This window comes from Anopheles stephensi, chromosome 2, assembly GCF_013141755.1.
Source record: "Anopheles stephensi strain Indian chromosome 2, UCI_ANSTEP_V1.0, whole genome shotgun sequence".
Lineage (NCBI taxonomy): Eukaryota > Metazoa > Arthropoda > Insecta > Diptera > Culicidae > Anopheles > Anopheles stephensi.
Genome location: NC_050202.1, coordinates 83,028,684 through 83,053,912, shown reverse-complemented (window position 1 = coordinate 83,053,912; position 25,229 = coordinate 83,028,684). Strand labels below are relative to the sequence as shown.

The window sequence follows — 25,229 nt, the reverse complement described above, 5'->3', positions numbered from 1 at the left end:
ATTGTGTTATGCTGGGAGAGCATCGATCATAGTGCTTAGCAGGTAGGCGACAAAGGAAACAGTGTCGGCATTCTTCGCTACAGTCGCAAGCAACAAAGTGTCATCTTTCATCCATTCTTATGCAAACCGTCACACTCTGTCCTTTTATCTTTACAGCTTCATCGATCGTTTCAACCATCAGTCAACCGAGCAACCCAGACCGTAGTAGACAAGCGGAAGAAAATCGATACCACCGATAGCTTCCCAGACGTTCCCAAATGCAGGCATCTTTTACTGCGACCGTCGTCAGTATGATGGAAGTCGATAGCATCCACGACCGCTAGCTGGCGAAAGACGCTCCAGCGCCCTGTTGCACCGACACCCCACACACACACACACACAAAGCGCACGGCCACGGACGATCGGCACAAAATGCTGCAACCTGCGTGCACCACCGCCCGCCCGAACCATCGTTTGCAGCAAATGTCTGTCAGCGTTTTATCGCTCCGGTATCAGCACCTGAATCAGCAACAGCATCAGCGCCGTAAAAGCCTTAGTTAATATCATATCAAACCACACGGACGTTCCCTCACGGGGCAGCAGGCCGACAGCTAAGAAGGCATCGTTTGCATCATCGTTGTTTTCTTTTTTGCTCTCCTTCGAGAAAAAAAAGACGATACACACCTGGCTGCATCGTTCGCTGCTGCAGAAAACCCCGCTCTAACAAGCGCTGAAACGATGTTGAAGGAACGGGACGACCAAGATCAGGAGATATGCAAAGCACCGTCACCATCGTCGACGGAAGACAGGTAAGGCGCACACAGCACCGTTACTGTTGCGATGCATCGTTAGCGTAACGCGTTCCAGTGCCCAGCTTGCACGAATTATGCTACCCAAGCCCGTACGTACGTCCGGGATACGTTTCAACGGGGATACGGGTCTATAAAAATTGACCCACATTAGCGTGAGATGCCAGACCGTGCGCTGGGCACCACTGTCGCTATTTAGCGAATTTGGTTCAATTAAGCAGAGCACTTCCTGCAGTGCTGCTTTCACGACACCGTTACACTGCTTCCAGGGTTTATAGAGTCACTTAATTGAGTAAGCTGATTTGTGCAGAGTGGACGAACAATGTAGATAAAAATTCTTTTTTTCGACATTGTTAAATACGAGTACATTTTTTCAAGTAATATAGTTACTGAACGAAAAGTAGCTGCGATCAATATAATACTAAAAACACGTTTCTGTGAACGAATTTTTCGCTTCATTTTCACACGTCATAATCTGGGGGTTTTTGTGAGCGAAAAATTGTTTAAACTATCGTTGTTTGGGCGAAACGCTTCGGAAGCGTTGAAGCGTTGGTCTTTAAGTGCCGATCGCATGCTTTGATGACACCGCCTACGTGGATAAAAATAGTAAGGAAAAGTGAGCTAGCGAAGTGTGGTCGGAATGCTAGCGATTGCTGTCCCCATTTCTACTCGTGGTTCAACACAGCTCAATTAATCTATCAGTAAAATTAATAAGGTTTATAGTAAATAGATTGAATACTTCATCTCAGGTCAGAAAGAAGCACAATGCAAACTAGACGTAAAACGAATTGCAGCCATTTAGGCGCGCTCGCAAGTATTTTATTGAGAGGACATATAGCTTCTCGAACTAAGCTTGGTACTTTTAAAAATGTTCTTTTAAACAACATTTTATCAAAAATTCAACCAATGCCATAGTTTAAATTATACTCAATAAACGTTAGTGCCTCTATAGAAAATGGATGCAGTGTACGGTTTGTGCCGTATTTAATTTACAGTCTAATTGACAGCCGGGCGGCCAGCAGTGGGCAGCGATTAGATTGCATCATTTATAAAGCTTCATTCCATCTGCCAATAATGCTACTGTTTCACGTATAATCCCACAACGGCTGAACCACACCGAGTAAGGCGAGCACCTCTTAGCACCTTAGCACCCAAGTACGACCCAAGCACGGTCGCTCCTTTATCCTTCTTCCTGCTGACACTGCGTTAGAAAACTGTTGGAAAACAATCAATAATTTATCCATTTCCCCCTGCGCCGTCGTCCCTTGCTCACGACGGCAGCTCGGTAGGAATTAAGGACACACAAACCCTCTTCTCTGATTTAGAGCTGGATGCCACTTCTCGGCAGTAAATTGCACCCGATGGAAAGGAGGGATTGCAATAAAAGCGGACAGCAAAATATTTCCTTCGATTGCGATGTCAAGTGATCATTCATTGGCGACGTTTTGCTTCGAGCATAGCGGGCGTGATATATCTTCACCTTCCACCGCCAGGGGACGCACAAACAACAAACGGTGCATGTAAATTTAATTCCCCAACACAAGCAAGGACCGTCGAGCGGGGTGGCATTTACCCATATTCTCGTTGGACATAATTCTTGTGTATGCCACCACCAGCTGCTTACCTTTCGTGCCTTTCCTGCCAATCGTTAGCAACCAAGACGCTGTTCGTGTGTCTAATCCTTCGTCCTTCGTGACGTTCGTGTCTGAGGCTCCCAACGACGTCTGCAATCGTTCGACAGCAGCATCCTGAAAAGGGATACCCAGTAAAAGGGCACCCAGGTTAGAAGTAAATCTTCAAAAGGTTCGTTTCGAGATGGTTTGTTTCGCCGGGAAAACAGCTGCTCCTTGGTAACATCTTGCCCTCCTCTTCTGTCCTTGCTGTGAGGCAAATCCAGACCCTTTTTTCGAGGATGATATCCTTCACCGTTACACAAAGCTAGCGGAAGCTGCTTATTCTGTTCGAATTGAAAGCGCTTCCGTTGGCGTTGGTGGTGGGCTTGAGAAGTTTAACCTAATTCTCACGCTGCGCCAAGGATGCCCCCCTCGCCAACGTTTGTCTTGATGAATTAGATTACAAATTGTTTCGTGTTTCGATTGAGTTTGAGCCGCTTGCTTGGAGCGTCTGTTTCATCTCAAGCTCAAATATCAAACAGCGTAGAGAAAAGGGGCAAAAATCTTCCCCGATCCTTGTTCGGCACTAACGAGATATCCTAGACGATGGCAAAGTTTGATGCGGACATCGTATTAATTACTCTTAAAGCATAATATTCATCCATAAATACAACCGATCCTGTCTATGGTATGCTGTCTGTAATATGATGTTCACATTTGGCAAATTTTGTGTTCCATCCACAGAAAGCTACAGGATTCGGATGCGGATCCAGTCGGTTCCCAGCGGTAAGTAATGGTCCTCCTGAGGCTGATAACACCTGATATCCACCGTTCCTTTTCCAACCCGTTCCCACCGCGGAGGTTTACTAAAGCACAAACTAATAAACACACCAAAAACACGCTCATCCCTCCAGGGTAAACCAATCTGACAGTAAATAAATTGTAATCCAGCTTAAAATGTCCCTGATGTCCTGTGTGGAAGGTGGCTGTTTTAGACAAAACACACGGAGGAGAATGTGGAAGAGAGAGGGGGAGAGAATCAGGATTGAATTTCCTCTACATAAATGCAACACCACAAATAATGGTGGTGCATTCTGGGGAGAAATTCTTCTGCATGAAGCACCAACACCGACATGCAAAAACACAATAAAATGGTGCAGAAGGCTGCATGACTTAATCGTGGTACAATCGGGCTAACCACATTTCCACCCTCGAAAAACAACCCTGGTTGCATGCAACCGAACGAATGCAACCGGAGTCGTGTGGTTAGAAGGGGGAATGGAATTTAGGCACCAAGCGAGAGAAAGACGCTACGGCTGGCTCAATGAACTAGAGCCAAGCCTTTTGGGTCACTCCATTCGATCAAGTAGCTTCCGCCTTTGCACACTATGGGGCTAGTTCGAGAAGAAGTCGTGGTCAAAAAAGCCTCTAAAATAGTTAGTAGCAATAAATGTGATTTATAAGTTGACATGTAAAGGGCGCAAGTGTGAACTATTAATGTTTATTGATAATTGTTTGAAAATAACTTCATTTAATGTAGATTTTTCTATTACATTCTATCTTATGTCTGCTCTGCTCTTTGCGTTATTTTATGTCCCTTAGAGCAAAGTAAATGGAGTTTGTTGTTAGATTGAATGGAGTACTGGGCGTCTCCACCAGCCATACATTTTTATTCCGAAAAAAAGGTAACAGGCGCTTGACAGAGCCATTTTGCAGCATTACATTTCCAACATAAAACTTGACTTATAAATGTAATTATATTCAGATTTTTTTTGCGATAAGGTAGGTTAAAGAAAGATTTTTAATTTAACTTTTGACCGCCCTTACCTCATTGTGCTTTGGACGGATTGAACAAAAAACACAATGTGTGCTTCCGTGTGCAGATTCTACTGGTTCGCATGAACCCAACCGTACCCGAAACGGATGCAACAAAAAGGAATGCAACACCGTTCCGCACGCTTCGATGCTTAACTTAACCGTTTTTTTCTTGTCTTTTCTTTTCTGCTCCACTTTCATTCGGATAAGTGGCGTGTAATGCGGTAGTTTTGATAGCTGCCGTTGTGTGCAGCAGTACCGTGCTTCCCGTTCTTCAAAGCCAACACGTCACGGCGCACGAATCACGATGTTGAATTACGTTTCCAGCTGTTTTAGTTTAGTTTCGGTTCGTTTTGTTTTGCTCTCCGTTCGATTACAATTTACAGCCGTGTGAAAGCTGTGTTAGATGACTTCACGTTAGGATTTATGGTCGGCACCCCTATCCGAATCAAAGGTACAAGCGTGAGCGCAAGCACGCTAACACACATTGAAATTGAAGGAAGGCAACGAACGTAAAAATCCTTCAGGCTTCTTTAGATTGTGGGATTTTGCTTGTTTGGCTTTTAAAACGGATTACACCGTTTTCCCGGGAAAATGGGCATCGACGCAAAGAGTGAAAGCGATACGTATTCGACTACAATATCCAATGCATTAGATGGATTGGGTTTTTTCTCTCTCTCTCTTCTTCGTTTGCCTTTAAACCCATCAAATAAAGGGGCAGCGATTGCTATGATTTGGGTTGCTCTTACAATTTCCTTTTGCGAATCGACTCGACGGTTTGCCGAGCATTAATTGAAACTTTTGATGGTTTCCTGCTCCGACTTCTGTAAGCAGCGAGTAATTAACGTTCTTAAGCAACCGCTTCCGGTTTGCTGTTCGCTATTGCTTGGTAAAAATTTCCTGCCCACAAAAAAAGCTTCCAAAGGTAAATAATAAGCTAAGCTGATTTATGTTACCCCTACGGTAGATTTGTTTAGCTCACGCAAGAATAAATGGCAATCGAGTTTGAAGGAAACGTTGCGTGAGGAAAGCAGCGTTTTTCGCTAAATAGCATAATGGCTAAAAGTGATAGAATGTAGAATAGATTTTTTTTTCTGCAATTAATGCCAAAGGAGGCGTTGGATACACCTTGAACGAGGCGCAGAAGGCAGCTTCAAGCTAGAGTTAGAATTTAAAAAAAATCTGGTGAACCTTGAGAAAATGTATTTGAAATGTGTACTGCATTTCCCACCAAATGCCTAATGAAGAGATTCTTGTGTGTCCTCATTACGACAGAAAGAAGCTCATCGAAGGCAGAAAAAGAAAATTAAAAAAAGAAATTCTTCTTACCGAATCAGTCAAAAGTTTGGTGGTGCCGTGACCAGGATTCAAGCCCATAAAACGCCTGCCTACCTCCTTGTGCGAAGAGTAAAGCGATCTCTAAATTATGTACACGCAAACGCAGCAAATCTCCAGTTACGTAGACTCAACGTAATGTAGCCGATTTTCCCACCCCGGTCTACTCATTTGCACCCAAAAAGAAAAACAAAAACACACATTTTCCCCCATTGCCCCCAAATTGCTTGTTGTTGTTGCTTTCTTTTCCACACACCATGATCGATAGCTTCATTAAAATTGATTCCGACCGATATTCTTTCAACCCTGCCCAGCGTGTACAAGAAAACTTCCTCCAATCAGCTGCTCACGCTGTACCTCGGAAGCCGGGAGCTGGTGGCACGGAAGGGCGTCATCGAACCGCTCAAGGGCGTGCTTTACATCGATTCGAAAATCATCAACGAGGCCAAAATCTACGGACAGCTTACACTAACGTTCCGGTAAGTACGGCTGGCGGTTGGACATGTGCTGTTGCGTGTAGCTCACCATAAGCGTCATGGTGTTTTAATCACCCAGCGGCGGCGGCGTTGGTCGTTCAATCAGGTGGAAAAGGGGGTTTTGCCCGGAAAACACGGGCGGGGGGGGGGAAAGACAGTCGATCTCTCGTAGCCTTCCTTCTTCGCTTTCATACTAGTAACTCAACGCAAAACTAAAGCTTGAACCTCGTTACCGAGTTCCGCCAGGGGAAAAACTGACTACCAACCGTAGTTGGTAGCGATAAAGAAGAAAAAAAAAACACATTTCCCAAACGAAAAACGAGCTAGCAAAAAACATTATGCGGTAATTAATTTTCTCTCCGATCTTGCTGCTTTCTATTGAGTTTGTTTCTTTATCTCTTTCTCGCTCTCGGTCGTGGGCAAAATCTGGAACCGACGTCCTGCAATTACGCTCTCCATCCCTGCGTGTATCCCCTCCATGCTGGATGGTGTGGATGTCCTTCCTTTCCGGCTACAGCTACGGGCGCGAGGATGAGGAAGTGATGGGACTAAAGTTCTGCAATGAAGCCGTTATTGCCCTGCAGCAATTTTGGCCCCGACCCGTAAGTGCCGAAACGGATTCGCTGACGCCCCTTCAGGTAAGTTTCGGGTGGGAGGAAAAGTTGGTCGTATAAAACGGTAACGTGGATATAATTAAGTAAACCGGCCGTTCGGTAAGGCGGTGGAACGGGGCCCAAGTAAGCTTTCCAGATAGATTATAAGCGCATTTGTGAGATCCTGTCCGGCCGGTGTTGGATGTTGTCAGTGTTGTGAGTGATGAAGTTTTGTTCGGAGAAATTTTGCCTAATCTCACAATTTATCCCATTCCGCAAAATTTTCCTTACCAGGACATGTGTTTTGTGTCGTTTTTCTTTTTAAGCCCTCACAAAATCTAACTCTTTTAGTGCTTTAATAGCAGTGTTGGGTTGGGAGTTTTCTTAAAACTCCACCGGAGACTGCTGCTGCCCTCCGGCGGTACACAATGATGGCGGAACACAAACATGTTGTTTACTAGCGAAAGCACAAACACAAACATGGTACCATTTCACGAAATTAATATTTCGTTCCCGAGCGAACGTATTCCGACTCGCTCGAACGCCACGCCAGAGTTACGGTTGTATGCTGTAGCTTGTACAAGCTAGCTTTGGGTTTTTTTATTTCACCCCGTACTCCATGAAACTGAGACACGAATCTTAGACAGCGTACCCAAGGAAAAGAAAACAGCCACAGCAAAACAATAGCAGCGTACTCAGCTTCTTCTGTACCAGGAACACAAAATACAGAATACAGCTTCGTCGCTAGGCTTTATTTAGTAAACTAAGATATTTCACATAGATACTTTTACTTTTTTTGGCCGTCGTCCAACGTTCCAGTAGATGCTTCGTTCGAAGTTGTCCGCAACATTTTTGATAACATATGTTAACAGAGAGTCAGAAATGACAGGCCAGCACCTCTCTAGGTAGTGCCAAGAAGGAAGAAGAAGCAGAAGCTGACTTCAACTAATGCATCCCAGATGCTCGGTGTCGTTATCATATTCCATTCGGACCATGCCTCCATACACAGGACTTGCGTATCTAGCCTCCTGAGGTTGAAGATCCACCAGGCAAGAGAGTAACTCCAATTGGTCCATCTCCGTGACTCAGTGTCTTTAAGGAATCAAATCCCATCCGAATCCTTCCCCCATACAAAGTCCTCCATACTTCTGAGTTTGAAAATGCATCTACTGCAAGGCATCAGATAGCAGAGTAACTTTGGTAAATTGGTCCATCTCAGTAACTCAGTGCTATGAAGGTCTCAAATTCCATCAGAATCGTTCCCTCATTCACAGGACTACATTTTAAGACTGCTAATATATAAGTGCCAAAGGAAAAGGTCCATTTGCTTCAAGAGATCCCTTGGCATAATGTGGTGAGCTTAAGTCTATCCAGAAGAACTCTCTTGAGGAAGATGCTTCATGTAATTGTCTTCAGTTACGACCGACATGCAGGCCTCGTCCAAGGCTTCCAACTTCAAAAAACTTAGGGCAAAATATTCAATCTAGTCCAAGATCTTGACCACAGGTTGGGATGATTCTTCCGACTAATGGGATGAAGATACGGAAATTGAAGGCCACCAGGCGTCCATTTGGCCAGGAAATACATCGCAAAGGCTCCTAGCTCTATATTTGGGACTGAACCTTACATTGGACACTATTGAACGTTCCCTGATGTAAAATATTACTTCAATATTGCCTTTAATATCCTTTCACAAGCGCCATCACATCACCCGCCATCTAACTATTACTTTTTCTTTGATTTTTCCGCCCTTTTTCCGGCTCGATGCTGGTGATATCCGGCCGTGGCGGTACGACGATCGAACGCTAAAACAACAAACAACAACCCCAACAGGAAGCGCTGCTCGAGCGGCTGGGCAAAAATGCGGTTCCCTTCGCGCTGGAAATAGGAACGCTCGCCCCACCGAGCGTGCAGCTTTTACCGGCCAAACGGTACACCGGAGCACCGATCGGTACCAGCTATGACGTTCGCGTCTACACAGGTAAGTGCCACGACTTCCGGCGTATGCAACCGCGACCGAGGCATGTGAAGATGACGCACCGCGACAACGCAACCGTGAAGCCTCATTCGAACCTTCCGGTGGTGACGGTGGAATGTGACACCCTTTTCTGCCCCGGGGGCTAATTGATTTACGATGTCCCTTCCGGTGAGGTTGATTGTGTTTTTTCCATCCCGCCACGCTCGCCGGCGTGTATCTATCTTTTCCGTCCTACCCGATGACTGCGACCACCGACGAATGCGCCCGGGGACCAATGATTCGCCGGCAATGGAATGGCCACGGTACGACCCCAGCCGAAACATCCGGCGACGAACGTGTCCAGCGGAGATCAACTGTGAGATTAGGTATAAGATTAATCCATAAGATCTGCCTTGATAGTACCAAAGCACCGGCCGCACTCGAGACGGCCACCGTCAACAACTCGTTCGGCGAGCCGCAAACCGGCCCAAAAAGCCCACCGGCCCTAACACCGCAGGCCTCGATTCCGGGTGGACCGGACAGTAATGCCAACACTACCACCACCACCACCACCACCATTCCCCGGGCGCTTCGGTTACGACTGTCGCCGAAATCGCTCAAACTGTCCTCGCTTCATCGGCACAGCAGCAGCGTGGACAGCACGAACGGAGGCATCAAATCGTACGGCGATCATGCCATCATCGAGCTGACGGAGACGAACAAGGTGAGTGGCGAGCATGTGTGTGCTGTGTGTACGTGTGCAGGAAGGAGTAGATGGGTAATTTATTGCCAAAGCCTACGGAAGCCTTTACGGTTAAGCTCCACGGTCGTCGGTGCGTGCGCGTGGGGCGAACAAAAGCGGCGAGAAATAAAATGAAACGAAGGATAAATTGAATCCAATACAAACTGCAATCAATTTTCGCAAAAACAGCTCTGGAATAGGCTTGTCGTTGGTGTAAAGCCACTTCTTAGAAGCTTCGTGTGTGTGTGTGTGTCTGTGTGATTTTGCGCTTAATTTATCCAATCTATCCGGAGAGAACTGTTCGTGTGTTTAGAAAATTTCCGGTTCGATTCTTAAGAAGCAGGGAATAAGGTTTGCAAACAGGTGCAAAATTTCATGCTTCATAAGAAATGTTGTTTGATTGATTGCTTAGGTGTAATTGAGTAAGCCGGCACACATCAGGTGTGAAGCATCTATTTAAATTTCTCGTTTAACCTCGGCCCTGAAAATTGTTCCTCGGAAATTCATACCGATAAGGTAATGGAGAAAAACGTACATTTTAAGAAAAATATATATTGCACACTCGACACACTAGAATGTGACATCTAATTTGAAAATGTATCGCTCACGGCACGTCACACACATGTCCGATTCGAATATCGATCCCGACCTCAGCCTTAGTCGGTGGAGTGAAAGTTCTTCCACACTGCTGGTTAGCCAAACAAACCCCCCCCACACAAACACACACACACAAAGCGTGACGCACTCAGCATCGTGTTTAAAATTAAGGCAATTTTCGTTAAACACCAGGCGCCTCCATCGTTCCCAAAAATCACCACGCGCCTCCATGCGGTTTGCCGATGTTTCGCAAACTGGCTGCTACTGGTAAAAAGGATGACGCAGACAAAATTCGGACAGTTTGGCAATTGGCCAACGTTACGAGCATATGGGGATACGAGCAACAACAAAAAAAAACAAAAACAAGCAGTTATCATACATCGCCTAATGAGATGTGACGGGCCATCTGACTCGGAAGCATCAGGTCAAAAATACTCGTCGCGCCCGGACCAACCGCCAACTAAAGAGATAAATTGATGACAAGCACTTTGGCCAGCCGACTTGCGTCAGTTTCGGTGAATAATAACTACCCATCTGTGGAAGCACATTTCTCGCACATTCCGTGAACGGGTCCCATCATCGGGAATGTACCGGCCGCTGCCATTGCGCTGCGCTATCATTTATTCACCAGTCCCCCCGGTGGGACCAAATTTAGCGCACCGTACATATACTTGCACGGTAATGGCCGCACCGGGTGCACATCAACGGGAAGCGACCGCATTGTTACAACTTTCGCTCGTTCGCTCTCTCTCTCTCTCTCTGTCGTTCTGTTTTGCGTGCGTGCTGCCATCTTAGTGGCAATAGAAATGGTTAGTTTGTTAGTTAGGTTAGGTGTTCTGCTATTTTTACTTTCCCTTTTCGAGTACGATGGATAAGAAGCAGAAGCTGGCCTGTCATACCACACAACCCAAAAGGCCTACTCCAGTCCAGTGACAACGAGAATTGTTTCCAGACCGTAGAAAAAGACTAGAGTAAACCTGCCAGCTATCCAATTATGAAGGTCATTATTTGCCTTTATGATGAGGGATCATTCCGGTTGACCCATGAACACCATCCAGGAGACCATCTCGGAAGGAAAACGAAGAAACGAAGGAGGAAAAAACACACTTACAAACAAACCAGAGCGTATCGGGGCAGAGAGAACTGTCCGACTACTGCTCGATAGCCACTAGAACACGAGAACAAGAACACGAGCCTCTTCTTCATCTTGCAGATGCCAAAGCTCATTCGCCGTGGAGTACGGTAAATCGAGACGTAAATAATTGATTGCAGCCAGAATCTTCATCCCCGGGGGACACAGGGGGGGCAAGAATGAGGCAAGTGAAAAAGGAAGACAAAAACTGACTTTTGACAATGGGCTTGCTCAAAGCTTTTGTTCGTTCGGGACACAAGTTCTGGGGTGTTTTTTTTTTTAAATTTGAACAAATCCTTTCTGTGCCTGTAAGGATTGCATACTTCAATTAAATAACTAAGGATTTGAGGAAGAAGATTTTAAGGATCATCCCAAGAGCCAATTAGACCAAAATCATACAAATCCGCATAGAAATCTCAAAAGTTTGCAATTCTCGGCTCGCACTTTTTACTAGTAAACCTTTCACGCAGAAACAAAATTAATCACTAAGAAAACATTTTTCACTTCACTACACAGGGTCCGCAAGTGTCCGTCGATAAGCCGTTCCTGTGGGCAGATGGGCGCGTCAACCTGAAGGCTTCACTGAACAAAGCGGCCTACGTGCACGGTGAAAACGTAACCGTTACGCTCGACATCAAGAACGACAGCCGAAAAATTGTGCGAAAAATTCGGGTAAGTAATCCGAGAACTCAAATCCGAAATTGTGCGTGTGCGTATGTTTGATGGATTCCGGTTTTTTTGTTAGTCTTCACCCTTTGCAATGGTTTCCATTGCGATGTTTTCCAAGCGCACGCACAAAACCGTTTGCATATGCCGCACGCAGGATATGGAGGATAATACAGAGCCTTACTAGTGCTATTTTTAAAACCCATCTCACTATGGGGTGGCCAAGGACAAACGAGAAAAAAAAATGTTAATATATATAAATAATAAAAAAATCAGAGTCAGTGATGCCTCTTCTGACATTCGGTTTAAGTCGCTTTGGGTTTCAAATAATCTTCTCACTTCTCGAAAATGGAAATTAATAAAATAAAGAAAATCCCTGCAATGCTCTGCTAATTGAGACACTGAAGAGGAAATTCAAACCATTCTCTCCTAGTTGCTTTAATGCAAATAGTTTCGTACTTCTTCTTCTTTGGCACTACAACCTCGAGAGGTTAAGTACGGAGAGGCGGTCTGGATGGGATTTGAACCCCGGCCCTGCCGTGTGAAGACCGGCGCCGCTGTCGCCTCGGCCATCGGACCGCCCCATTGGTACGAATGGTTTCGTACATGGTATTTTAATTGTAACAGTAAAACAAGGAAATTATTAGACAAAACAGGTCGTTGATAGAAGCCGTTCTCGCAGAAGAAGAACGCGTCCAAAATCCTTCAACTGGACAAAATCCATCATTGAGTTAAATTTGAGTTAATATTTTTAAATAAAATAAGTGACTTTTAATTTTATTTTTGACCACTTCCAGCCCATAGTGTCTCCGCAAAAGGTTATTAGTAAAAGCTTTTTTTGTGTGCGATGTAATGTGACGTGTAGCGCAGTGCTAAAATTTCTGTACGCAGCACACGATACGAGAAAGGACACTTTCACATGACAACCTATTCTCCCATTTCCAAGCGAATATCTCGGATCGTCCATCCGGCAGGACGATCATAAAAGCTTATCCTGTGGAATTGGTCGTTAGAATAGAACTTGGCTTGGAGATTATTTGTTGTAAGGGAAAATGGATCTCTCTCTCTCTCTTTCGTTGTGGAAAGAGAGAGAAAAATCGAAGCAACCAACGTTTGCATGCATGTCGTGCTAGTTATTTAAATTATTTGAACAATGGCTACCCAATACTAGTGTTTCTCCGGGTGCCAGCTACGATGGGTGGATATTTTATCATCCAAAAAAACCTCTCCCTCCCAGCTATTATCAGTGCCACTGAATAGCTGAACAATGCTTGATTGTATTAATTGAGTTACGGGCGAGTATCCTCGGTTGCCTCGCTCGCATTGTCCAATTTCCACTCAAATTTCCTCCCCGCTTTTTTATTCCCTCTTTCCAGGAAACATTGTATTGCATTACGATTTGCAAAATTGAAAACGAAACCAACACACAAATGCGCTCGCTCGCCTTATCAGCTTTCACGGATGCTCTTCGGTTCGGTGGAAGTGCAATCGGTAAAGCGATGTTGCTGCATAATTGAATACATGTAACGCGAAACTAAATGGGTGGATATTAAATTGAATTCATATTCCACCGGTTCACTGGAACGGCCGGTGGTTGGAGGGCTCATCAGGCAAAGCCAACCAAACAGGATCATTCCCGAAAAGCCCGATGGCTAGCGTGATTTTATTCCGCGTAATGATAGGATTAATGTTTTTATAATGCTCAGAGGCAAAAAAGCAGGCATCAGTATCCCACTGGAATGACGTTGCGAGGGGTTTGGGGAAGCAAATCAGGAAGCAAATGGCGGCCAAGAGTCGCTAATGATAAACCAACATTGTCTCGTATTAATTAACTGCGACCCAACTACAAGCAGCAAAAAACTTCCTTAATGCACACTTAACAACATTTTAAATTCATCGGCTTCCCCATGCCGGCCCGTTCTGATCCGTTAATGTGCTTTATTAGCTTCTTGTGCTTAGCCTTCTTTCACTCTCGCTGTGTCCCCTAACCCGCCCGCCGGTTGACCCTTCGAATTACGGCAATTGGCCTCGGGCCCGTAATGTAAACTCAAGCACACTGGCAACACATTGGCGGTGTCTATTTCCATTACCCGCAGTCTTTACTATCCCTTTTTTAACCCTGTTTTCATCCCCTGTCTGCTGAATGCGGACCATGTACAGCGGCATGAATATTCATGAGAATCTTCATCAAAACGGACATCGGATTGTAGACTTTGAATTTTACAAAAATGTAAGGCTGAAGGTCCTGCTTCCCTTGCCTCTCGCGTTTTTCCTTGCTCACGCTGCAATGGGGCTGCAGCTTCATCTTGACACCTCTTTCGGAATGTCACATAATCCTATTTTGAGCCTGCTGTAAAAGTTCCCGCAGGCGGGCACCAGAAGTTAATCTGTTTTACTGTATCAGCATGTTTCATCCATTTGCCGCCTGACAATGGGGCATACAGGGAGAGCACATACAAGCTTAGTATAGAGCGAAAGTTAGAATGGATATAAAACACCTTTTGATGGCACCAAGACGGTGTACGGAGTGCAAAGACCGTGCCACAGCCCCCTCCGCCAAAAGCAAACAAGTTGACGCCGGGCGAGCCAACAAGAATCATGCAGCACCAACGTCGACCAAACCCCGGCTCTAAGCAAACTAAAGAACTCTCTCTCTCTCTCTCTCTCTCTCTCTCTCTCGCTTTCTCGCTTTCTCTCTCACCGCAGCTGGTTGCCGTACAGCACGTGGACGTGTGCATGTTCAGCAACGGCAAGTTCAAAAACATCGTCGCCGAGGTGGACGTCAGCAAACACATCGGTCCGGGCGATACGCTGCACGCGTCCTACTCGCTACTTCCGGTACGAGGTAAGTGATATTTATGGCCCCAGTTGGGTGGATGGATCTGCTACAGGACAACACGATCTGTACGGTGATGCGTTACATGCTCTGCTCCCGGAAGCATGAAGCAAATGCACCAGCTCTCCGCGGCGTGGATGAAAAAAAGGACAGGCGCGTTTAACTGAAAGGCAGGCAAAAAGGCAAACGCCATTCCTTTTGATGTGGTTGGTACGGCCGATAAATCATTCACATCAGTAAAGGGGAGTGCCACTCAGGTGCATGGGGGCATCTTGAGCCTTTTTTCTCATCGTGCCAATTACGAAGAATGATACATCAGACAAAACTCTTCAAGTGTCTTGGGGAGCTCGCCACACCGACCTGGCCACTTCTTCCGGTTATCCTAACGCACAATCTCTTTGAATCGCCACCTCTCTTCCAGGCACCACCAAAAACTGGATCGCCGTGGAAGGTGCCTTATTTAGCAGCAACAGCGCCGATCCGAGCTCCTCCGCCTACAACTCGAAGCTGGCAACGAGCGCACCCCGCGGCATGCTGTCCGCATCGGCCGCCTCGACCGAGGAGAAGAACGTGTTCGCCATCTACGTGTCCTACTACGTGAAGGTGAAGCTAATACTCAGCAGCATGGGCGGCGAGGTATCGCTCAAGCTTCCGTTCGTGCTCGGGAACGTGGAGCTCAGCAATCCGGACGCCACCAAACCGCCGGACACGCTGAGCGGACTGAAAAAGTTGCGCGAACTGCGCCGAAAGTCGTCCGCCATCGCCACCAACGGTGGTGTCGGCGGCAGCCTAGACTTTACGCCCTGCCGCTCACCACTGTCCAAGGAGCTCAGCCTGCGGGATGTGGACGAACCGCCCGAGGACGAAGCGGTCGGCAGTCGGGTGCGAAACCTGAACCAACACAATCAACCGCAGCCAGCGGGGGGCGGTTCGGCCGAGGAGCAGGCCACCATCAACAGCCGCCGGGAGCTGTTCAAGAACTCCAAGTTCAATGAAAACCTGAGCAGTACAATCGACATCATCACCGAGGACTTCCAGACGATCACGGCCAACATTTCCAGCCTGATCACCAAGTCGGACTCGAGCAAATCGAACCTGAACGAGGCGGGCGTGTCCTGCAATCAGGAGATTAGCGTCGAAGCGCAGATACACTGTCCACAGTCGGACCCGGTGGTGGCGGTGATGGTGGAGGACGCTTCTGCGCGCGTTTCCCCATCACCCCAGCCCTCCCCGCAACGGTCGCCCCAGCCGGTGGAGCATTGATAGTGGACCGGGGAAGGCAGGCGGCCAATTCCACGGAAACCACAGTACTCTCCTCGTCTACTCGTCGTACGTCGTGTGTATGTCGTGATTGTCGGTGTAATTCGTTGTGTGCGTGTGCATGAATGTTCGTCTACGCCCGCTTGGCGTTCCCAGCCTTCTGGGATGGGGATGAAAGACAAACAATGCAAAGCCTACTCTTTTCTACTAGCATTCGAAATGTATAAGCGTCCAAAACCTACTAGTCCCCTTACTAGCCAGAGGCATTGTACTGAACCTTAGCTTAGTGTGAAGAAACAGCAGAAAAAAAAGACCCAGACTCAAACAAACAAAGACAGAGGACGGTGGGAGAATCCTGGCTCTGGGTTTGGAATCTTCAGCTCAGCGAGCGAGCGTAACAACCTGTCAGGGACTGCCGTACTCCGTGGCTCGGGAGAGTAGTAGCAGTAGTAGCTTTAACTTGTACAATCACGCACGCCGCACGTGCTCGGCGACCCGTGACACCCAGAACCAGCAGCAGTAAATGTATTTAGCGAACGTCGGTTAGCATCCTTTCTACTCACTTACGCGCCCTGTCACCGCGAGGCAAACGCTTCGAAACGTCAATCAAAGCCTGAACCGTCACCAGTCATCATCCCCGTGTGTGCCTAGTACAGATGTGTTGAGCAAGCGAGCCCCCCCCCCCCCCCCCCACCGGGGGTCCGAAAGGGAAAACAACGGAAAGCAGGTTAAAAGTATTACTCATTCGGATTCTTTACTCTAAACAAACAAAAAAGAGGAGGCAGCACATGTGCGGTCTAAGTTCTGTGAACTTTTTCGAAACAACTTCTCCTCCGTTCGCCGTTCCGGGAACAATGGAAGTCGAGCGGGAAATTGGTATAATATTACAAGCAGAGAAAACTGAAGGCAAATTAAAACAACACACACACACACACACACCTAAACACACTTTTCCCTGGAAATGAAGTCGTTGGCGCGATTCCGAAACGTTTAACCGGAAGCCTTTATACATAAGCCCACTGTCACTGATACATATCGAGAGAAGAAGAATATATATACACACGCGGGACATCCCCCCCCCCCCCCCCGTCCCCCCTTCTCGAAGGATGAGGACGAGATTTCGGCAGTCTAAACTTATGAAAACCATTTCTTTCCGGCCGGAATGCTGGCCTTTTTCTTTGTAGCTGCTGTAGCTGTTCCGTGTTGAGTTCCTTTATTACCAAAAACAAAAAGATTACCAAAAACAAAGTAGAAAAATTGTTGTTTTCGCTACAAGCATTTTAAATGCAACGCTAGATAATACGAGTTGCGGACATTAGTATGAGGAGAGGAATATTAAGTAGCTGAAGGTAGTCGCCGGACGAGGTTTTCGTTTCACGTGTTGCTTTATGTTTACGCCATTCCAGGTATGTGCCATGTATGTATGTGTGTACGTGTGAGTGTGTGTGTGTGCGTGTCGCGCGATACCATAAATCATAGGCACTACCCAAAGTTGGACAAGCGGGCAAAACTTCCCCCCTCTGGTTTGCGGGGCATCTAGCAACCTATAGGACACGGGAAGGACTCTTCCTTAATTATCCGCTAATGCGTGAGAGAAAGAGAGAGAGAGAAAAATACCCCCCGAGTGGATGCTGTGCGTCTGCTCGTAGATATATATATTTAGGTGGAAATGAGGCGTAAATTAATCGATTCACCTTGCTGTTGGTATTTGAGACGAAGGTACGCGGATAGATACTAAGTAGATATTGTGACAGCCGTACCGATGTATGTAAGTGTAGCCAAACCTAGTTGCTAGATAATGAAGCGCCGGGAAGTGTTGGGGAGGGCACGAAACGCAACTGCAGTGCACTGTTGCTGGTTTCAACGTAACTTCCCTTTCCGGCAAGTACACAATACAATTAGAACGACAGCCATTAACACTACTACTACTACTGCTAGCAACTACTATTACCACTACTACTCACACTAGTGCTGTAGGTGTGTCTGCAGTGTCTAAACAGGTAAAGAAGATATTTAAAACTGAACGAGTAAATAAATTGATGTTTTGTACGAAAAACCGTAACGTATTGGTGCAGCCATTTTGTAACGCTGATTCTTAATGTTAGCGGACTTCATATCAAGAGAAAATAGATTCACTCCTTCACCGTAGTGCAGCAATCTCCAGTTCTCGACGCTGTCAGTGCTAGTGCTAGGCGCGGGATCAATGCGGGTGTTCTGTTTCGTGTGCTGAACTGTATCGATGAGTCCTGAGTGATATGGGCAGTGCTGGGATGAGGTGAGAATTTTCCGACTGATGCACCTGGAAGGAAAAGGTCGGCAACTCCTAATCCGCAAGTAACAGGCAAATTGGAATGACTCTGTTGACATGTTGACGTGAGCATGTTATGATCATCATCATCATCATCATCATCATCATCATCATCATCATCATCATCATCATCATCATCATCATCATCATCATCATCATCATCATCATCATCATCATCATCATCATCATCATCATCATCATCATCATCATCATCATCTCATCATCATCATCATCATCATCATCATCATCATCATCATCATCATCATCATCATCATCATCATCATCATCATCATCATCATCATCATCATCATCATCATCATCATCATCATCATCATCATCATCATCATCATCATCATCATCATCATCATCATCATCATCATCATCATCATCATCATCATCATCATCATCATCATCATCATCATCATCATCATCATCATCATCATCATCATCATCATCATCATCATCATCATCATCATCATCATCATCATCATCATCATCATCATCATCATCATCATCATCATCATCATCATCATCATCATCATCATCATCATCATCATCATCATCATCATCATCATCATCATCATCATCATCATCATCATCATCATCATCATCATCATCATCATCATCATCATCATCATCATCATCATCATCATCATCATCATCATCATCATCATCATCATCATCATGTGTACGTTCACATCCTCTGTGCCGGAACTTCATGTCATGCGTATGTCTGTATCGAATCACCACAGATCATCCCAGTCCATAAACGATAGTAGCTACCCACCGAGAACAGTACAGCAGCTGAGATTCCACCACAATGGGGCATATTTTCCGTTGCTATCGAAGCATTTTTCACACAGGAAAAACAACCCCATCCCATGCCACCCCTCGGAGAAGAAAATCGTTCCATGTTTTAAGGATTACAAAATATCCGTTCTTCTTCGTACGTGAGGCCGGGGCTCCCGGACCATGTATAAATATTTATAGAATATATTGGAACGAATGAGGCAAGAAGCGCAAAAAAGACAATCGACTGTGAAGTAAATGTGTACGACCTGTGGGAAAAGCCCGGCACTGTACCACCACGGCACCGGAGCTTGCACCAGCTGTTTACCCGAGGAATGCGTTCAAACGAAACCAATAGTTAACGATTCGGTGGATCACATCCTTGGTGGAATTCTTGGAGATAGGTTTTGGAGATACCTTTTGATTTTTTTTTCTTCTGTTGGCCTATCGAAGCTTTGTTTATACACGGTTGCGAAGTATTTATTTTTCCGTTCGATTTGATAGCTCCCTTTACTTACTTTCTTTTGTCCGCTCACCTTTAACACAATCAAATGGGGATGGGGTTAAAGGTGAGAGAGGAAGAAATTCATGAATAGACGACTATAGACACCTTTTCGAATTTCTCTGTCCCACTGTCCACTATTACTTTGAAGCCCCCGTTTTCCCGGATCTCTCTTCTAGCGGGCTAGGCCTTTTCCACGAAAAGCGAACAACATTAACCCGCTTTCTTCCAGGTACTTTACAGAGAGATTAGGACAATGTCCATTGCCAGCAACATTCGAAAGAAATGACCTTTCGTCTAGCAGCAAACAAGGCACAGTAATTCAATGGGGGGAAAATCGATTCCCCCACCCAGTCCACTGTCAACATTGCCATGATTCAATTGGCGAAAGCTGTCCAACCACCGGAGCCCCCATCAATCTCGCAGGCAGGGATCAACGCAAGAAAAAGGGGTTTTGAGTGATGGATTCATTGGAATTGGGCAGCTTTTTAGATTGAGAATCAATGATAATTTAAATCTCATTTCATATCTAGCTTCAGTACTAATAATGGCTTTTGCTGTACCCAGTAGAAGGTACGGCCGCACCGAGGACCCTCCATCAACTTTAGATAACTTCATCATTTTCCTTCGTTCAATCGGATGCTTATCCCGGGCACCCGGTTAACAGTCGAAGCGTTCGCCCTTCACATCTTAAAACATTGCATAATGTATTCTGCACCAAAATCCTTTCATATAAATAAAGCTCACATGATCATGCGTGTGTGTGTGTGTGTGTGTGTGTGTGAGTGTGCATTCCGTGCCACGCTCATTCCTTCCTCAATATCCTTCGTCGGAACAGGTAATGTTGTGGTCCGGGTATTTGGTTAGCAGCAAACGTCTCGTTTCGGTGTGGTCCGCCTTCCCATAGCCCTGCGAGTAGCCGTACACCTTGATCTGCTTCAGGTCCGGTCTGTTCTCGATCCGTCCACCACCGAGACACTCCGTCTCGAGCCCGAGCCCCAACAGCGCCGAGCTAACCTCATCGTAAATATCCGAATGCCACTGGGCCCGATCGAAGCCGCGAACGATCAGCTTCGATGGTTCGCTGCCATCGGTTTTTTCCTTGCCGTAAACTTTGATCAGCACGTACTTGAAGATTCCTTCATCGATCTCCACCACCGGAACCGCATCGAGCTTGGCGTCGACCATCCTGGCAAATGTTCTCCAACACACTGCAAATCGAGGGTAGAACTCGTTAAATAAGATTAAACATTATCCGCTTCGCTGCATTTACCGTTGCTTCCGGGAACCACTTTAGGCAAAAGATGCTTGATCCCAAGCCGGCAAATCGAGCTCATCCTGTGCATAATGTCAACATTCGCTGTCAACAGATGGAAAACGGCTCTTCCCATTGTTCCCGCAAACGATTACAAACAAACGCAAGAGCCGCAAAGTGCACTAAATTCTCGTTCATAATGGAAATAAAACAATTGGAAAACTGATTTCCACACAAATTCGCAACTTTTTAGCAAAATTGAGAAATAATTAAACTTTCCTTTTTTCAAGTATTCAGCTCGAATGTCATCTACGCACGTGGGATGGTTGGCAATGTCAATTTTGACAGTTGAAGTCCACAATCAAAATGTAAACAAAGCTGCGTAGCAAAAATTGCAAAACAACACCGGAAAGTGATGGTAAACTAACATTAAAAATAATGGCTTTAAAACTTGTTAGGGACGCCCCTACGGTGTGGAACTATCTGAATGGGTTGGTAAATCTTTACAAACCTGCCGGTGTCACGGTACAGCAGGTACAAAACACGATCATCCACAATCTGTGCCGAGGTAAGGCTGTGGGGGAAGCATTCACATGTATCAACAAAATTATCTAGCAAAACCTTTTCTGTTCTATTTTATAGATCTTAACCAACTCGAAGTACGACCATCACTGCAGCGTGTAGTAATAGGCAATGCTGGCGAATCTAAACTTGTTGTAAGAAAGGTGGAAGACTTATCGGACAATGTGCTTGTGACAGGACCACGCTATCAGCCGGAAGATATCAAATGCCGGTTCTCTGCAAATCATGGTCGTTTTACCAGTGGTGTAATAGGTATGGAATAATTTCAATATAAATGTATTTGAATTTTCTAACACTCTTCATCCTCTTCTCCCTGCAGTGCTGGGCATCAACAATGGCACAAAGCTTGCCTTCAGACTGCAACAGAATCGTCCGCTGCGAGTGTACCGCGTGACCGGATTTCTGGGAAAAGCAACCGAAACACATTTCGCCAACTCGCGTGTAACGGCCCGCGCCACCATCGATCACATCGGATCGGAGAAAATCGGTCGCCTTCTGGCATCGATCCAGGCATCGCATCAGCGCAAGATGTTCGAGCTGAGCGGTATCGACATACAATCACAGGCCGCCTACGAACTAGCGTGCAGAGGAACGATACGGCCCGCAGACAACCGCGTACCAATGATTTACGGCATTCGGCTGGCAGAATACCGGAAACCTTTCTTTACCGTAGAAATCCATGCCATCAACGAGACGGAAGCGTACCTCGGTGAGCTGGTACACGAGATCGGGATCAATCTGAAATCGTGTGCCCACTGTACCGGCGTCCGGTGCATACGGCACGGTCACTTTCTGCTGGAAGATTCGCTGCTCAAAAAGGACTGGAACCTGCAGAACATCGTCAGCGGTATGGCACACACGAATAAGCTCATTAATCAGCATCCGGACATGTTACAGCAGCACAGCTCATCGTTGCAAGAAATGGAAGTGGTGCCCCTGGTCAATAAATAGTCTCGTCTCGAGCTGTGGGCGTAACACCCCACCCACACGCTTAAACCGCCGACGAGTCGAGTAGAAAGTTGTTTCAGGCCAGGCATCGGACGTGTAGAAGTCAGGTTACACGGCGCTTTATTTATGACCACTGTTGTCTCCCTGAGTGGCCCCGTTCTCAACGTGCAATAAATGATAGATTCTGCGTGGACCTTGCAATTTGGCACGCAAACATTGTAATAGAGGTACAAAGGTACCACCACTTCCATACATTCGTTACAAGGTTTTCATTTTCGTCGGTGTTTGAAGAATTCGCCACTCTTGAAGCTAAAAATACACATTACGATGGGAGAAAGAGCGAGAAATTTGAGTGACGAAAATTCCATCCAGACGATCAACGGCTCATAAATTTGCGGCAATGACACACACTTAAGGCCGGCCTATATTTGAGCACGCCGTGTTGTCATGGCCTGGTTACCAATCGTCCTGCTCCAGGCAAGGTTCGATGCACTATTCACGGTTACCTTTCAGAATTCTACCCTGCATGAGTCACTGTCGAACGTCTTACCTTGTGTGTCGGATTCTTCTGGATTGCTTGCGAACTCATCGAAAACCTTCCTTGACCTTGAAGGACTACTTAAACCCTTGCTCTTCTGCGCCACAACCTCAGGAAGTCTCAACCCCCAAGTGCTAGCTTCCTTCACTTAGTTCTACCACCCTTCCCACATTGGAGCGAATTAACAATTCACAATGACGAGCTTGTCCCCATTCGATCGATTTGAAGAACATTGCCGTACAGGCTAAATCAATTCAAATTGTCATCACCTACAATAACTGCTCGCAATCAAGGTATATAGATTTAGGAGGTAGAATTATATAGAGCAATTTGACATTTCGCGACTTGACGTTTTTGTTCCGTGGTGAGGTGGAGAAGAAATGGTTGTGGAATGGTAGAAGGTATTGGTGGAGGTATTGTTTACAAATATTTACCCTCATAGCTTCTTGTACTTTCGGTTTGCTCGGTTGTGGATTGCGTGTTTTTGGTGGCTTTGAAGTGATATCATAAGGAAGTGTGTTTTTTGAAGGTTAATTTTTTGTTATAGTTATTTTTTATAATCATTTAATAAAAATTATAGTTTGTATTAAGTGATTTTGACTATAACTTGGATAGATGTGTAGATTCTAAATTAAGATCCACATCTACAGTTCTTTGAAATCGTTAGTTAAGTTTCATTTACGATAATTTTCTTATAAAATAGTGTTTAGTTAGGTTAGTTAGTTAGCTCTATGGTAAGATAGTTACGTTAGTATAGGTATTAGTTTGATATTTTGTTGTTTGTTTTCAAGTAGCATTAGTTAAATTTTGTTTCTTTCATTACCATAACGAATTTCATAAGAACTTTTCTAAAACTTTTAAACATGCCTGCTCCCTGTGCTGTTTCACTGTGTCGCAATAAACGATGCGATGCAAAAAAACATTCGGTGGAGATTTCCTTCCACATTTTCCCAAAATCTGAACCCCTTCGTAAATCTTGGGTTCAATTTTGTAACCGGGAGGAAAATTGGGAACCTTCAATAAATGACGTGATATGTTCAACACATTTCCTAGAAAATGATTATCTAATGCCAATTAATAATTTGGTTGGTGCTAAAGTGTCTCGAAGACTTCTTCTTCCTAATGGTGAGTTGTTTTGAATTGCATCTTAATCTTTGTGTGACTAATTCATTATATTTGTTTCAGCTATTCCAACAATTAAAACTGCATTGCATACTGCAATGAGTAATCAACAGGAGGAAGATTTGGAAAACTTTCCTCCCTTAACATCTATTCCTGTTACGGCAAGCAATGATGCATCCGTAAGCACAACGCAATCCACGAACACAAACAATTCTCAGGAAATACAGAAACTTAGAGAAGCTAATTTGCGATTAAAAGCAACCTTAAACTACGTTACTTCTGAAAATTTTAAACTAAAACAAAAAGTTTTAAATTTAGAAAAGGAACTTAACTTTTTGAAGAATTCTTGCATCCATCCGAACGATCTGATTGACAAAATGAAAAACCTTTTACAAGGCACACTATCATCAAATCAGATTGCTTTGATTACGGAAGAAAAGAAACGCGTCAGATGGACGAAGAAAGAAATTAGCAGTGCTCTTACGCTCCGATATTTTGGGAAAAGGGCATATGACTATATGGTACGGGATATGAAATACCCCCTACCATCAATTTCGACCTTACAAAAATATGCAAGGACTATTAATTTAAGCGAAGGCATTTTGGAGGATGTTTTAATATTTATCGGTAACTTTATTAGTACATTGAACAGTAGAGATGCGGAATGCATATTAAGTTTCGATGAGATGAAGGTGCAACATACAATGGAATATGATCCTTCAACTGATGAAGTTGTTGGTCCTCATAATTACCTACAAGTAGTTATGGCTAGAGGTTTGTTTAAGAATTGGAAGCAGCCGATTTATATTGGTTTTGACAAAAAAATGACCAAAGAAATCATTATTATTATTATAAAGAAACTATTTGAAAAGGGTATAAACGTTGCTGGGATCGTAAGCGACAATTGTTCGACTAATATAAGTTGTTGGAAAGAGCTAGGTGCACAAGATTATAAAAAACCGTATTTTGAGCATCCCATAACTAAGAAAAATGTATATGTATTTCCAGACGCACCACATTTACTAAAATTATTGAGAAATTGGCTCGTTGATCATGGATTTAATTATAAAGATCAAGTCATTTCTGCAAAACCATTACTTGATCTAGTAGAAGGTAGATTAGGAGCTGAAATGACTCCTTTATTCAAGCTTACTAAGGGGCACTTGATTTTGTCAAGTCAAGAACGACAAAATGTGCGTAGAGCAGCAGAGCTACTATCTCGTACTACAGCCATTTCATTGCGGCGATATTTGCCAAATGAAAAAGAATTGGCAAATATTATAGAAATGGTAGACTTGTGGTTTAGCATTTCTAGCTCATATAGCCCGAATGCAAAACTACATTATAAAAGATCATTCATGGGAAGTGAAGAGCA

The 25,229-nt window shown here is 45.0% G+C and overlaps 3 protein-coding genes across 7 annotated transcripts in view; 2 read left to right on the top strand and 1 right to left on the bottom strand.

Annotated features, from left to right (window-relative positions):
• LOC118505712 overlaps positions 1–17,872 on the top strand; it is a 39,396-nt gene extending 21,524 nt beyond the window's left edge. For 3 of the 4 annotated variants that reach the window (XM_036041887.1, XM_036041886.1, XM_036041885.1), the window contains 9 exons: positions 157–788; positions 3,146–3,187; positions 5,866–6,030; positions 6,545–6,665; positions 8,454–8,601; positions 8,913–9,301; positions 11,565–11,720; positions 14,421–14,559; positions 14,972–17,872. In XM_036041887.1, coding sequence (XP_035897780.1) covers positions 718–788; positions 3,146–3,187; positions 5,866–6,030; positions 6,545–6,665; positions 8,454–8,601; positions 8,913–9,301; positions 11,565–11,720; positions 14,421–14,559; positions 14,972–15,813 — 2,073 coding nt within the window. In that variant the 5' untranslated portion in view covers positions 157–717 and the 3' untranslated portion in view covers positions 15,814–17,872. The remainder of the gene's footprint in view (positions 1–156; positions 789–3,145; positions 3,188–5,865; positions 6,031–6,544; positions 6,666–8,453; positions 8,602–8,912; positions 9,302–11,564; positions 11,721–14,420; positions 14,560–14,971) is intronic. The other variant, XM_036041889.1, reaches the window with a different exon arrangement.
• A 2,219-nt stretch (positions 17,873–20,091) lies between these two features.
• Positions 20,092–22,973, bottom strand: LOC118505722 (sex-regulated protein janus-A-like). Of its 2 annotated transcripts, XM_036041903.1 has the most exons (3): positions 22,745–22,904; positions 20,683–20,747; positions 20,092–20,620 (listed from the first exon to the last, which is right to left on the bottom strand). In XM_036041903.1, the coding sequence occupies exons 2-3, from the start codon at positions 20,744–20,746 to the stop codon at positions 20,226–20,228; spliced, it is 459 nt and encodes a 152-aa protein (XP_035897796.1). In that variant the 5' UTR covers position 20,747; positions 22,745–22,904; the 3' UTR covers positions 20,092–20,225. The 2 variants fall into 2 exon arrangements, with proteins under 2 accessions (XP_035897796.1, XP_035897797.1); XM_036041904.1 differs by lacking the exon at positions 20,683–20,747 and having other exon boundaries at positions 22,745–22,973.
• Positions 21,033–22,446, top strand: LOC118505721 (mitochondrial mRNA pseudouridine synthase Trub2-like). The gene is made up of 3 exons (XM_036041902.1): positions 21,033–21,232; positions 21,307–21,498; positions 21,566–22,446. Exons 1-3 carry the CDS (start codon positions 21,103–21,105, stop codon positions 22,195–22,197), a joined length of 954 nt encoding a protein of 317 aa, XP_035897795.1. The 5' UTR covers positions 21,033–21,102; the 3' UTR covers positions 22,198–22,446.
• Positions 22,974–25,229: the final 2,256 nt, after the last annotated feature.

Bases quoted from the DNA above. Each gene is read 5' to 3' on its own strand.
- LOC118505721 (XM_036041902.1), top strand. From the start codon at position 21,103: ATGGCTTTAAAACTTGTTAGGGACGCCCCTACGGTGTGGAACTATCTG. The intron at 21,233-21,306 runs GTAAGGCTGTGG...TCTATTTTATAG, and splicing joins CATCCACAATCTGTGCCGAG to ATCTTAACCAACTCGAAGTA. The intron at 21,499-21,565 runs GTATGGAATAAT...TTCTCCCTGCAG, and splicing joins TTTTACCAGTGGTGTAATAG to TGCTGGGCATCAACAATGGC.
- LOC118505722 (XM_036041903.1), bottom strand. From the start codon at position 20,746: ATGAGCTCGATTTGCCGGCTTGGGATCAAGCATCTTTTGCCTAAAGTG. The intron at 20,621-20,682 runs GTAAATGCAGCG...CTCGATTTGCAG, and splicing joins AGTGGTTCCCGGAAGCAACG to TGTGTTGGAGAACATTTGCC.